The sequence below is a fragment of the Caloenas nicobarica genome, chromosome 2 (genome assembly GCF_036013445.1).
Source record: "Caloenas nicobarica isolate bCalNic1 chromosome 2, bCalNic1.hap1, whole genome shotgun sequence".
NCBI lineage: Eukaryota > Metazoa > Chordata > Aves > Columbiformes > Columbidae > Caloenas > Caloenas nicobarica.
Window position 1 is genome coordinate 67,120,548 of NC_088246.1, and position 15,419 is coordinate 67,135,966.

The 15,419-nt window shown below is 41.9% G+C and overlaps 1 protein-coding gene across 1 annotated transcript; it reads right to left on the reverse strand.

Annotated features, from left to right (window-relative positions):
- Window positions 1-334: 334 nt before the first annotated feature.
- On the reverse strand, window positions 335-12,615 carry MRS2 (magnesium transporter MRS2). The gene is made up of 11 exons (XM_065628159.1): window positions 12,417-12,615; window positions 12,028-12,101; window positions 10,792-10,828; window positions 10,070-10,182; window positions 9,426-9,599; window positions 8,576-8,706; window positions 7,763-7,879; window positions 5,418-5,570; window positions 4,160-4,277; window positions 3,228-3,341; window positions 335-2,174 (listed from the first exon to the last, which is right to left on the reverse strand). Exons 1-11 carry the CDS (start codon window positions 12,613-12,615, stop codon window positions 2,064-2,066), a joined length of 1,341 nt encoding a protein of 446 aa, XP_065484231.1. The 3' UTR covers window positions 335-2,063.
- Between the last annotated feature and the right edge of the window lie 2,804 nt (window positions 12,616-15,419).

A 15,419-nucleotide genomic window follows, 5' to 3' on the forward strand; every position in this document is an offset into this window, starting at 1 on the left:
CACAAACATACAGCATTATTTCTATTTTAAATAACACAAGTTGGTGTAATAGCACAGAATTCTAAAGGTCGTTCTCAAAGATGATACACCTTAACTTACCTTCTTAGGAATAGAGGCAGAACAGTTTTCCTTTCTAAATGAAAATTGATGAAACTATTACATTCTGTAACAATTCCATTCTGAACATACAGCCTCCATTGGCTTTGGTTTTATCCTATGTATGATCAGAGAGTAATTTTATTGCACATGAATGCATTTTGATTACTTGGATTTTAAGAAAACCATTACATGTTTGCATATGTCTTTAGAGAGAAAGGCAGTCTGGTAAAAGATGTGTCTCTCAGTGCTTTTATTGTGCTTTAAGTCAGTTATATACAGGAAAAGGAGTCAATACAATTCACAGAAGCCTCTCTGCACAAAAGACAGAGCTCGGAAAGCCTATGTTAAAGCTTCCCAAACAGCTGCACCAACAGTTCTTAGTCCTGGCGTAACTCAACTACAACTTGGTTGAAAACATCAGCATCCATATCCCTTCACGCACTGGGTTTTCCAGGGGTTTATCAGCCAAGGTATGTGAGTCAGTGTTTTTTCCACTGGATTGCTCAGGTTAGAGGTTTTTTTACATCTCTACCTGCTAAGCAAAAAGGCTGCAAAAAAAAATCGGCTAAAAAACTCAAAACCATTACAAACCCCATTGATTTTTTTCCCCTTCTCATGCCTTTTGTATCTTTAGTTGAAGTCACATACAGAGCAAGAACAACTGTTTGAAAATAATTACACACACCTGATTTTAACCAAACTAGGATCACAGACCTGCATAATTTTAATGTATGTACCTTTTTATTTTCATTTTTCACTCGTTAGTCCTGAGTAAAAGTGTTCACAGCTACAGTTATTGTCTTTCCAGCCCCTGCCAGTACAGTGATTTATCTGGTGGCACCTATGGAGCTAATCACTGTAGGCTACAGGGAGGTTAAAAAAACCCAAATGAGAGTTTGTGACCTGATTTAGAAGGATTTCATGCTCTCTCTACAGACTGAGAGAAACCAGTGGAGAACAACAACCTCAAGAGTTCAGAGGTAAGTCCTAAGAAAAAAAAATACAAATAGTGGGCATAAGAATTTTACTCCTCCTTTCAGTCCATCACAGGACAGCAAGTTTCCACACCCTTTACTAATCCAGCTACGTACTGTGGTGCACACTAGTCCATGCTTTGTCTTGTCTTCTTGGAGAAATGAGAGAAAGCAAAGCCCAGCTTAAGAGGAACCAACAACTGGTCTGTTGATTTTTACCAGCATTTGAATCAGTCCTTATGACAACAAATTGTTAAACTGCAGCTGTAACAATGCTTGTTGGAACAGCAGCAGATGGCAACCCAAGTGTACATTATCCAAAGGCTTGCTTTTCCTGTTACTAAAACTGTAAACATTTTGGGCCTAAGTTAATTGTTAAGGAACACCCAAGATGCGTAGCTACATTTCAAAGCCTGTTATTGCTCACTTAAAATAAGGGGAACTGTTATTTCTGGTTACTGCCAATTTAGAGGTGATGCTTCACAAGAGATGTTAGGTATGCTTTTTGCTTTGGAAAAAAAAAGTTTCTTAAACTTTGCTTAAAAAAAGTAATTGAAAAGGCCACATCTAGGGTGGATTTTTCTTTTGACATTTGAAGTCAGATTCCTGGCTCAGAACTATTGATGAATGCTGACTGCTGTCATCCTTTAAGCTGAAAGTACTGTTCTAAGAAAGGCCATTACGTGAAGACGTATTTGACAGAAACACTTGAACTGAGAATGCCCAAAAAAGTAAGGCCATGTACATGATATAGAAAACTAATGGAACATACACGGGGTAGAGGTGAGACTACTGTGGAAACCATGTTGCTGATTTACCTTGTGTTTTTCTCCTTGCGTGTGAGCATTAAAATCTCACCATAGGTTTTTGGCACAAAATAAATATTAAATTAGCAAGTTTAAAAATTCTTGCAGTTTTCAGTAAGGAAGAACAAATCCAAGGAAAGTGTCCAAAGTCCACCCTGTAAAAGTCTCTTCATTCCTGCTGTTCCTACTGGTTTGTTAACGTGCTTCTGCTCAGCCCAAATGTTTCTGCTTTAAGGTTGTTCTTTATCTCCACTCTTCCAGCTGCTGGTTGGGATTTTTTCAACACTGCAGGAACCTAGGGCAAGATACAAAACAGCCTGTCATTACATGAGAAGCTGCTCTGTATGCAGCAGAAGGAAATAAAGATCTGAAGCCTGTTTTTTCTCCCCTTATTTTCCGACAATGCATCTGGCTTCTCCCTCCCTAAACCCCTTCTGTACATTTCTCCAAGCCAGAGTCAGGATGTGCTGGAGTTGGTTTTGAGCAACACTTGAGGATAATCCAGTTAGTTGTAGCCATAGTCCACAATCCACAATGAACTACTTCCATATGCCTCTTAGTGGGAAAGGAGAGGAGGGAAAAAGGAGAATTTACTTAGGTCTCCCTTTCTTTTGTCACTTGCAGCAACTTAACTTTTAAGCCCAGTGATAATTCCCTGTTATTAATATTAGAGTGCAGAACAGACGCAGACAATACAGTCCCACAAGCTTTGGCAGGAAAGGGTGAACAGGGAAGAAGTCCCATACAAGATCTTGCTCATCTGAAGACAGTCTCCTTGGAAATCTTCATGTGAAGAGCTATGACAAACTCCAGATTTGCAGTCAGGACATCACAACCACGCCATCAATGTCCAGAGAGATGTTACAGCTTGTACCTGTCCTCATCGTTCTTTTATCTTTACCTTCTCTTTTACAAGACAGGGACTACAGATCCAGAGTTAGTATGTGAGTGAGAGGAGGAGGAGGGCAGCATCTGTTATGTACCCTGCTACGAACAGGCTGCTGTGGCAGCTGAGAAGGCAAACCAGGGCTGCTTCCACCGTTGGCCTTGGCTTCCCTTGGGCTGCCAGGTGAAAGCAAATACAGCGTGTCCCAAGGAACAGCCTGCAGCTTTGCTTCTGGCAACAGTGAGCAGTATCTTACTGCTCAAGTGTTATCTTTGCCAATGCTGGGCCTTCCCACCTCATTCAATCCAGCCAGGGAGAACCTTCTCCTTTGTCAAGGAGCAGACACTGAGCTGAAGTCCCTCATGCTCTGTGGCCCAACCTTCTGCAAAGGCTTATTTTCTTCTTCAGAAATGGGCTGTACATGCGGAACCTGAAGCAGAAGCCCCAGCCTGCTATACATACGTGAGGAGGTAGTGGAGGTTCTAGGTGCCGCCCAAGGAAGGAAAGCAAGCGTCGCCATATCAGACCACTTCCCAGAAACATAATCCCCGTCACCAGCCAAAATATTCTGGGGTCCTACCAACAGAACATTCCCATTAGTCACCCAATTCCCTCTTCAGAAAAGGGATTAACCAAAGATAATCTCTCACTCCCCACCAGTGTTCTCCTTTATGGGAGGAAGTGGTAAACTCTCTACCATCAACAACCAAGCCCTACCCTGGGAAAAGGGCTGTTTCATAGCAAAGCATTTTAGTTAGGAATCACCCTAGCGTATTCTGTAACTACCCCATACAGTTTTCATTCCTTCACCAGGAAGTCTGGAAATTCAACCCTTCTGTTTAATGGATTTGGAAAAGAAGGAGTCTTTGCGCTTTTTTTGTTTGGTTTGTTTGGAGTTTTTTTGTTTTGTTTTAAAGATAGCACATGCACTTGTAAATTTGTACCCCCAGTTTGTACCTGTCCCCCCAGTTTAGTTACAAACATGTGATTGACAGTATTTCCTCCGGTGTACTGGGAATGCCCTGGCTGCTTGCCAGATACCCTTGTACCTGGAAGACAAAGCTGGTCTTTTCAGAAGAATAGATGATCACTAGAGAAATCTTAATACTGCTTTATAGTCAGTCCTTATACGACAACAAATTTGTCTTCCTGTTTCTTTTCCACAGACATGACATCAAAAAAAGGCTGCAATACTGTGCAGTTACCCATATGGTAATTTGCTTACAAAAAAGGGACTACACGAATACACAAATCACTCACTGCACTCAATTATGTTCATGCACTAATATAAATCTGGAACTTTACCTACAGAAGGAATTAAGTTATACTGAATATAAAATGTACTGTAAGAGCAGGGTCCATGTTTTATGATCAACACAGCACTTGTTCCTCACCTCTTCAAGAGATGACTCCAAGTTCATACCAAATGCAACTCCTATGAGTCCAAACAGAGACAGAGAGAAAGTCCCCATAGTCAGCTGCAAGTTCAGTCTCATCATCACATTACGGTGGCTAAAGAAGGGAGAAACATCTGTAAGGGGAACCCAAAAATTGATTTGCTGCCTAAGTTTGCACATTCCATACAGCATGCACTAAAACAAAATGGTAAAAGAGAGGAACTCATGCTGGAATTAGGCAACCCAGTGACAAAATTCATGAAACAACAGCATAAAGAGGCTATCGTTTTGAAATTGCTGCATCGGGATACCTCTAAGGCACCAGGTTCTGCTTAATCATCAGCAGACTTTCCAGCATCACTCACTTCTTAGAGGTGTATATACACAGAGTAACAGTAAATTTCTACAGAGATTAGTGTTCTCTCACCACTAACTGGCTGAAATTTATATGTTTGTATTCACAAGAAACAAAAATTTACTGTTACCTTGCAAATAAATATGTTTACAAAGCAGCAGAGTCAGTAAATGCTGCAGACTACAAACTTGAGCCTTTTTTGGAGAATTCCGTATTCAAGTCTTCCCCAAAAGGATTTTTGTGGTTTCCTGATGCAGCATCCACCAATTGCTTCTAGAGGTAACTCCTCAGTAAAGAGGAGAAAGAATATTAAACACTGACCTCAGAGACAGAGTGGCATGTGCTTGCACATGCAAGCTAATTATTATTCAGTAAGAAAGCTGACTAGTAGTGAAAACCGCAGCATACAGAGAGAAAAAATAACTTGATCCAAAGTTTTTCATTTTTGTATCATTCCATAGAGTGATACAGCAACTTGTACCAAACACCTGAGTAGCCAAGTCAGACTTTTACTTAAATAAGTTTCAGTTTTGCTGAATTAAGAGTAAACTTTCCTAAGTAGAATTTTATTGTGCCCCTAAATTTGCAGACATTTCCTCTAGTGAATAGCTCCCCAGAGGCATCTTGGAAAAATTTGGTCTCTCCTACTAGTGAAAGCTGATGCCTAGGTAGAGAGATTTTTACATATATTAATTAGGGTGTCTTGCTGCTTCGCTTTGCTTTATCCAGTTCACTGATAAGAAAAGCGCAATGCAACTTCTTGTTGTGTGACTGCAAGTCCACTCAAATCCTCATGAAGATGGAATTCCCCAACTTTCCTTGCAGGCAGAGATTTGAGAAAGCCTTGGCAGCAATAAATTCTGCTCAGCTTTTGGCAGTCCAACAGATAAGGAGGCTAACCTGTCCAGGTTGATAAAGATTATGCTTTCCGAGTCGTCAATCAGTACTCTGAGTTCACGAGCTTCATTTGCAAGATCTTCTGCTTGTCTGTAATAATTCTCCAGCAGTAGCTCCATTTCCTCTGCATGGTCAATCCCAGATGTACTCTCCTCACTGTGAGCAACAATTTATATTTTTCTGGTTAGTGACATGTTGTATAGAAGTGTATTATTGATGTGTTAAGACAAGGCACACAAGCTATGGGGACGAGCCAAGAAGAGTGCTTACATTAGATCTCAAAATCCAATCTTTTAAATGAAGAACTTCCATCAACACCTTAAAATAAAAGGCATATTTTTACATCTATCAGCCAATCAGCATAGGCAGTCAATTATTTTGAATAAAGCAGTTAGCATTTTATGTGCTATAGCTATGCACAACACTTTCTTTTTCAGATATTAAAAAGTTATAGAAATTTTATATTCGTTATAAAGTTTATATTAGTATAAATGTTTATATTGTTATAAAGTTACTATAAAGTGTTGACACTTTTGAAAGGAGATGCTTAATTTCTTGGTGCCCTCAAGTGGTGGAAGCTGGTAACAGTGCAGTCAAAAACTGCAGGAATAAAACACCATAAAAACTCAACACCCAAACAATGACACAGTGAGGGGTATGTTTTAGGTGTATATTAAAATAGTTTAGTTCTAAGGTGTTTCAGCTATACACAGTAACTACTGCAAAACGTTCTGGGAGCATGAAGCAACCAAAGAGCGAGCATCAAATGGAAGATGCTGCTCTCCTAAGTGAAGTCTGAGAGACTTTCATTTTACTTCATGGTGCGACTGCTGCTGCAGTAGCCTTCTCTGGAGCACGTATGTTTCTGGTGGGTATTGGACTGTGCTCTGTGTAGATGAAAGCCCACACACCCAAGATCCACAAGAGTTTGGAAACCAGCAGGAAGATTCTTTATCATTTTTTCTTTTGTGGTATGACCTAGTTCCTCTATAGAGACTAAACTTTTTAAAGAATCTCCTCCTGACACTGCTATTGAACACACCTCTCCAAAATGTTTTTCCTAGAAAATAAGTGATGTGCCTTAAGAATCAAACCACATAAGCTCCCTGGGGACCTTTAACAGAGCCCCTGGTTTCTCTCTTATTGGGCAGAAACTTTGAGTTAGCCAGGCTAATTTTAAAGCCCTTCAAACCTTGGGGATTTTATTGCACGCATTTGAGAGGAGTTGTGGACTTGAAAGCCTTAGAGCACTATCTGCTGTACTACAGATTCAGCTCAAGGTCCTACTTGATGAGTAACTCTCTGTACACTGGCTCCTCTGTAGATATACAAAGGGACCCAACAGGCATAAGGACTTGAAAATAACTGTCATCTGACTTGCTTTCATTAATTAGCCTCCATGTGTCTTATGAATCTTTGACAGTCTGCCATCCCTTCACACAGAGATGTCCACCTGGTCTTCGTGCGCTCAGCTCACCATTCCTGCTGCAAGTGATCTCTGATCACGCATGCCTGGGTTCCTCCACACCTTCTCAGGCTTCTTGAGTTTATCAAATATCACACATCACCTGCATCACTGCTGGGGCCAAAAGAGCTGCCCACACACTGCCAGCAAAATGTGCTGTTGTGGCCAGTGTTCCATCGTGTGCCTGGTGCACAGGCTGCCTTGCTGCCTCCTGTGGTGTGGCTCCAGCACTCCACACAACCTCCTACCACCTCTCCTACCTGTCTGCAATAGTGGTATCTGGAAGAAGGGATGACTGAGGGTTTCTCCCGATGTGAGAGTGTAAGGTGACCTTGGTATCTTTCCTAGATGTTCCCTACACACTGTCTACCACAAGGCAAGAAGAAACCTGCCAGCAGCTTGTATTAAGTCCAAAGGAAAGCCGTGAGCAAAACCAGGATGAAGACCAGCTGCTGGTGCAGAAGCAGCCTGGAATTCAGAGCCCTCCTGATACTGCTCCAGTAGATGCATTAGAAATGCAAGTGACATCCCACTTGCCTCTTTTTTCTTGTGAAACTGAAGGGAATTCTCCCACAAAGTGTTAATTTGTATTAAAAAAATAATACTTTTCCTCCTCCTGCCATCCTGCTCCCACCCCAATACATACTACTTGAGCTGGCCTGCTATGTCAAGTTCTATTTGAAACTGCATAATTTGACTAGTGCTCACAGAGTCCCTCTCCAAAATGGCAAATACAGTGATTTCTGAAGTGGGAAGCATTAGGGCTCTAAAAAAAATAGTCTACTTATTTCTGCTTTTTGGCAGGGAACACCCAGTTTAGTGCTCAAGTTCTCCTTAAACAGAAAACACTTAAAAAAAAAAAATGGTTTCAAAATATACATACAATACTTGTGGATCAGTCCATTTAGATAGACAGAGCTCTTCTATTAGTTCTTCTTCATCTAAGATCTCCAGAATTGTTTCTTTGAAAACTTTAAGATCCGTTTCCAGTTCTGACAAGCTGAAGAAAGAACAGGCAAAAGGTCAAGTAATCTCCACTGGCACCAGTGCACAAAGGTAATCTCTAAATGAGTTTGCCAGCCAGCACCCTCACCAGACAGAGTGGCCACGAAGACTTCCTTGCAGGAAGCAAGCGGGAGCTGCTTCAAAAAATTCTCTACAGGCCACACACTTAACAGTGGCAGTGATCTGTCTGGGGACCAGCGAGCTACAGACACACACTAAAAGGGATTCACATGTTTCCTGGGTATATTAGTAAGTCAGACAAGAACAAGCACTCTGTGAGCAAGTAGGGAGTGCATATTTGCACTGTCATTTCAGAGGGGTTAATAGATGAAGGTAGCAATGTATTAGCACTTGTAACTTCAAAGCATAGATCCAACAGCTAACCTTGTTTTCCATTATGGGGAACATTTTCATGATGTTATTTTACTCTCTTAGGTATAATTTTGTTCTGTCAGATGCTATTTAAGAAGCTGGAACATATTTCTAACAACTCAGAGCAGATTTCCCTTTTTCTGTTTTTCCTTGTATCACTAGGCATTTCATACACCGAATTTTACATTTACAAATAGGACGCACAACCCTGCATTACAGTATCTAGGAAATTAATATTAGATACCATTTTTCTAACATTTAATTGCATGTAATTTTCTATGGTCATCTTCTAGTCTCTTCACAGCTTACTCTTATTTACCTCTTGCCATTTTGCAGGAGAATGTGTAGTTTAGTCCTATCCACAGACAAAAGCTTGGGGTCCACTAGAGCTTCCAGTGTCTCAAGGATCTGAGGCTGCAAGGTGTTCAGTCTCCCCTGCAGTTTGCTGATCTAGATAACAACATGATCCTTTATAAGAATTAAAGCAATCCCTTTAGAATGATTTGGGCAACTGACTCCTGTCTCTGAACACAGAATTCACAGTAATAGGCAGTTAACACAATCTGCTTTCCAATGCCCAAGAAATACTCGCTATAGGGATACCACTTACAAGATAAAACCAGTGCGAAATACAGCATTTTATAAAAAGTGGTTTGCTCTGAACTGAAACCCAGTGACAACCACACCAATAAGGCTGATAAAGCTAAACCACTATTTGTCTAGAAACGTCATATTAGCATTAGCAAGCATAGATATTTAAGGATAGCTGGGAACTCACTATCTGACTTCTGCCCAAGAGGACAAAAAACCTCAGCAATTCTGAGTGACTTCTATTAAAAACTAAAGAATGTCTTCAGAAAGGTAGGTACTCTGACTTGTTTTTTTGTCTGTCCAAATGATGGTGAAGCCATCACATCCTCACATAAGTTGTTCCAAAAATGAACTTTCCAATTAGCACCTTCTTGGTAAGGGAATGGAAACACATGTGCACACAAAATAATAAAAAGTATACCAACAGAAGCCAAAAGTAAACAAAGAGTTCCTACAATAAGTGTGGAATACATACAGAAACATGTATATATAAATATTAATGCAAGAAGAAAATGATACTGTCCTTTCTATGAAGCAACAACGTCCAAATCAATTTAAATAACAATGATATAGCTCACCCAGTACTGCAGGATTGCTTCTATGGCTCGGAATTCAAAGGGCAGGGAATATGTAACTAGTTGACCTTCCCCAGCCAGCTGAGACGTTAGTTCATTGAAGACCCAGTGTTCCAGATTTAAATTACGATAATCTAGTATCAGAAGAAACTCTGGTGTTATGACAGCCTTCAAGAACTGAAAAAGACAGTACATGTACAAGTCTGAAAAAAAAAATCTCTGAAGACTTCTGTCTTCTCCTAACTCTGTACTGCATTTGATAATTTAGGCTTTTATAAAGACACTCTTCAAATGTCTTTTCAGGCAGGAAAATAACAGAATCCCATGCTAACTGCCAACCAGTGTATTGCCCATGTTTCACACACCAGACTGTGCTAGTGGTGGTATCACTGAGAAGAGGCTTCTCCTAAGTCTTTACTCCTGTTGCCATGTTAGAAACGTTTCTCCTGCGCTCAACCAGGAAAATGGTCATTAATATGTTCTGGTGGTAAACCTGTACCTCTGATTGCTTGATAAAGCCTCAAAGACACATTTACTGTTGGACTGCATGTCACAGAAAGCTGGTATGAAAAGAACCATGCAAGAAAATACAACTGCAAGGATAAGAAGTGGTTTCGGTTTACACTCATCCATAGGGAAACCATTACCTCCATTCTCACAATGATTCTGTTGTTCCTAGTCGCAATGCTCATCAGGTGTTGAAATCTTAGATCTCGAGCTTGAAGACCCAATTCCTGGTACAATTCTGTTTTCTTCTTTTCTATCATAAAAATATTATTAGATGAAGACATTTAGGGGATAAGCATGTATGTTCTGAGATTACATTTTAGTCTGTTACTCAGTCCTGCAAGAGAAAAAGAAGTTGTGCTACCTTTAAAAACAGTTTTCCTCCCACTAATTCCTCAATAAAATTTATTTTTTTACAAAGTTTAGAAGACTGTATCTTGAGTTGAAAGAGAAAAATTCTAGATATAAGTGAAAAAGCTGGCCATAACAATTAATTTCATGTCACAAACCAAGTGACTTGTGCAAAAGCACACATAATCCTACAGAAAGGGAAATACAAGGCAGGGCAAGTAGCATGCTGGTCAAAAAGGGAAAAGTAAAAATCATCTTCCTGTGAGAGATGATATATGCTATTTTCAAAATATTACTTAAAAAGATACAAAACTTGTAACAATAAATATGCTATGAAGACCAACAGAAGGCAGCAAAACAGAGGATATGTTGCAACATCGCAAATAAACACAGTGAAGTATCCCAAATATAATTTTCTACCCCACGTTGATTCCTAATTGGGCTTTTCTATATTGGACAAGGAAAAAAGAAAACCAAAAAATAAACAAACAAAACTACAATGAAAACTCACCAAAATAGGTAGTATTTCCCTCTTTGTCAAGCTTCATCTAAAGGAGGGAAAAAAAACCATACTTTTTTCACAGAAGTACTATAAAACAAGAAATCAATTTCTAAAATAGTTTGCACTTGCCTAGAAGTTAAATGGAAAATACACTACGAACTCTTTATGCTCTCTCTTTACAGTTCATCCCAATTAAGAAAAATATAGCACCAAATTGCCATCTATTTCACTGTGTTTGCATATACACCAAACAAAAGCAGTGTCATCTGCATGACCACATTCCTAGGTACACCTTGGGAAGGATCAGGCTTGTTTAGGCATGAAAGGACATCGTACATTTTTTATTACAAATTTTGCTATTTCCTCTGGAGCTGAGAAATTCACAAATAAAATTTTAAAAGTAAAGGGCACCACAAATTGGGTTGTCAGGCCTTGTGCCCATGTCGAGTATTGCACTAAAATGCTATTGAGCTAGTAACTTGCATCTAAATCCTTCTCGACTTACCACTTGTCACTGAGATTATGCATTTAATGCTTCTATTTCCTAGTAAAATTATTTTATTGGAAAAACTGCAATGTCTAGTTTAATCAGAAAGTTTGCTGTTTTGCTAATAAACCATGTAGCTTAATTCCATATTACTGGCTTTAAAAATAACTTTCCAAGAATGAAACCTACCTGAGCATACATTCCAGGAGTGCTGCAACAGGTGTTACATGGCCACAAGGACCTAGCTGCATGCACTTTGTTGCAGAATGACTGCTCTTCCTTCTCAACAAGGAGGCCCTACCCTCCTGCCTATGTGCTACTGTCAATCAAGTAGTTTGCAAATGGCTTCCAGACTCACTTAAAAAAAACCAGAGAGCTTGTTTTTCCTGGAGTCCTACATTTGTTCGGAACTGCAGATACCAAAACGCAAGAATAGTATTTCTAAAAGGCATTAACAAGCCTTGACAAGCTTAATAGGAAACCTTCTGACTGCAGCACTTCTAAGAGTTGAGCTGTCTTCACAATTAAAGCAAGAGAACCTCCAGCAGATGCTTATATTAGAAAAACATCCAGATGAACTATGCATATGATAGCTGGTCTTCAAGTAGGAATACTTTAAACCAACAATTTAGAACTAAGAATGTTCTCTGAGAGATTAATCCATCTGTGCTTATGATGGCTTAAGGAAAAAAAAAATAAAAAGCACTATCATCTTTCACAAGCTGCCCTCGCTGGCGGAAATGCCTGTACTTACTTACCACTGCAAAAACAGGAGACACGCTAGCCAGGGTGGCTTGGGAGGCCTCTGTTGTGGCACGTTGATACAACTGACCTGAAGAAACACAAGACAGCTCTACTTCCAGCACATGCACTTCAATTTTGGGGTGTCCCGCTACAAGCCATCTATACAATTCCCTGGCACGGAAACTAAGGAGCCTCGATGGCTGGAAGGCCCCTACTAACTGGACAGCCGCCCAGCAGCGCTGGGACAGGAGGCCGTTAGCTCAGCGACACAGCTACAGGCGGTTTGGTTTCCCAGCCCCCCCGCGCGGTGCCCGCACTGGGAGGCCTGCGGGGCGCAGAGGGGGCCGCCAAGCGGGATAACGGCCCAGCCCCCGGCCCGGCCCGGCCCGGCCCCGCCGCTTACCCGCCCAACGCAGCCCCCGGGCGCACGGTGGCACGGCCGCCCCCGCGGGCCGGCCACGGCCTGGCGGCTGCCCCGGGGCGGCCCGCAGGCGGGACCCGCCGCTCGCCGCGCCCGCCCAGCCGCGGAGCGCGCAGCAGCAGCCCCGCGCGGCCCCGCGGCGGCGGCCCAGGGCGCGGGGGAGCATCCCGGCACACAGCATGGGCGCGCACAGCTCAGCGCGGCCCGCTGCGCCTCCCAGCGCGCAGCCGCGGCGAGGGCGGGGCGCCGGCGGCTGACGGGTTACCCCTGCGCAGCCTCGGAGGAGGAAGGCGGGTGGCGGCCCCGCTGTGACGGGCTGGCCGGGGCAGCCGGGCTGGAGTGCGGCCCCGGTCTGGGCGCCGGCAAGGGAGCGGCGGCCGCATCTGCAGTACCCAGCGTGGCCCCGCTAGCCGCCGTCACCGCGACGTGTGCGGCCCTGCAGCCGCGGAGGTGTCGCCGCAACGGCCGGGCAGCCCCGGGCCCCGCGCCCGCGTCCAGAAGCGCCCCGTGAGGCGCGTAACCCGCGCGGTGGCTGCGATCTGCCCTACCGCATTCGGCCACTTGAGGAAGATTTAGTCTTAAAATGTGAGGGTTTTCCAAGTGTAGAACAATTGTACCCCCGGTAAAGGTCTTGCAATTAAATTTCTTTGCCCGACTTGTGTATTTAAAATAGACAAGTTTGTTGTTGGAGATGTTTAATTAGTAACATACCAGGTTCCGCTATTATATGTCATTTGTAAACAGCAGCTTTAACGTGCAATAGCACAACGCAGCTAGCAGGAGTATCGTTTCTTCGGCTGGTTCTGCGGAAGCACATGGATAGGTATGAAGGCAAAGCCTGCATTCCAAGCCCTGCAGCAGAACACATGAAAATGTACTTGTAGCGCTCACTAGTGGGGAAATAAAGGAGGAAGTGGTGCTGCTGCTGCTGCTTTGTACCGCGTGGATGCCCCAACGGAAGTGCACAAATCTAAACACTGTCTTGAACATGGGTCAGAGTTTCGAAGACAAGGGGGTTGGGGCCAAATTCTGCACGTGGCTGGGCTGTAAGGTAAACGAATTTGAGGCAAGTCACCTGAGAGCAGACACTGTTCACTCCTTCCTACACCACACCACCTGTGCATTTGTGTGTGTTTGGATGTACATGCATTAACATGCATAGATGAGTGTTTGTTCAAAGCGGATTCATATGTGCAGAATTAGAGGGATGGTTTACACACATTTCACACAAAGATGACTGACTTCACAATGAAGTAATTAAATAAAACAGTTCCTCAGTAGTTCTACACAGTACGTCTGTGTAGACTGAAGCCATCAGAGGTTTTCAGTTTCAGGATAAGCATGCCTGAATTCAAATGTTGGCCCCCTTTATGCTTGATAAAAAGCTGAAATCAACTTAAATTGAGTATTTTAGCTCCAGTTTTGGTTAATCACAGTAGATGGCAGTATGTACAAGACTAATTTAATATTCTTGGCTGTCAAGAGAGACTGAAACAAAATTTGGAAATACCAGACAGCACAGAAAATACCATGGGAGAGTAGGAAACAAACATGCACATTGCTGGCAACTAACTGTAGCTTATGTTGACTCTGTATGTTTGGAATGCAAAAGCTAGGGAAGCATCTGATGAAAATCTGCCAGAAATTTACATTTAATGAATTTGCAATAATTCTCACACAGCTGACATTCTACACTCTTTGTTAAAAAGGGAAAATATACTGGGCTGGTCTATTTGTTTTCCTTTGTCCATCTGTTATTCTGGCTGCTTACACAACAGATGTGTTGGAAATACAGTGATATAACTTCACATGCAATATATACTGATCTGAATTTTGAGATGTATGACATAAAAGGCCAGTATGCCAGGAAGCATTGCTATTATATCTCATTAGAGCTGCAATATCAGTCGTCATCGTAACTGTCTGGAAGGGTAGACAATAACCAAACGCCACCTCTGTCTTTAGGGGAGAAGGCAAAGCATTGGTCTGAACTGGCAGCCAGGGATAGGTTATGAAGCACAGATATAATGTCTAATTTTATGCTATTGCTGGCAATACATAACTGGGCATCTAGAACTGACATCTATTTATTGCAGCTCGAAATACCAATGAACTGCTTGTTGCTTCTGCTATATGCATATGTCAGGTATCATGTCCGTCCTGCAGTGCCAACCTTTGGGAGCAGTTTGCCATATTTAATAAAAAAAAATCACAGGTCAAGCTTATTTGCTGTTTGCTGAAGAAGCTCATTGACACAAACGGGCATGGTGGCAATTCTCCGTTCAGCCAAAATGAGAGGATAGCTCCTGCATAGGTGTGCTTAGCCATGAAGTTGCCATCCAAAACACAAGCTATTTGTCATGTTGAATTATGTGAACAACTAGTTCCACTGCCAGCTGAATGTCTGTGCAGACACGAGGGACTGGTCTGATTGCAGCTGGGGTACATGGAAGAGAAAGAGCAGAAAATCCAAAGAAAAACACACATAAAGAGAAGGAAATAGGAGGAGTCGTCCTTATAAATCTCTACTGAAGAAAAGCTCAGAGAACTTTTTGGTAAAATTATGGTAGAAAAACAGATAGATATTTGTCTACAGAGAAATTATCTCCCAATGTATGACTAATACATTTAATCAGTCCTGTTTATGTACAAAGATGTGACCAAACCAAATACCTTTTTCTTCTCCTAAAAGAAATGCTCATAGGAATCCCATTTTATTGACATTGAGGGGGGGAAAAAAAGACAAACAAAAAAACCAGATTAACCAAAAAAACATAAGTTGGCTTCCAGACAGTAGATGACTATCTAGTCGATGATGAGTGCAGCTGAATAAGAAAAGGAAAGACCCCATGGAAAACTTAAAATATACAATGTTCATACTTAGAATAATTTATCATATGTGAATGAATCAGGACTACTCAATTGATAATCTCAGGTGCCTTGATCAAAGGTAGCTACAGTAACACACTGATAAATCTTAGCCTA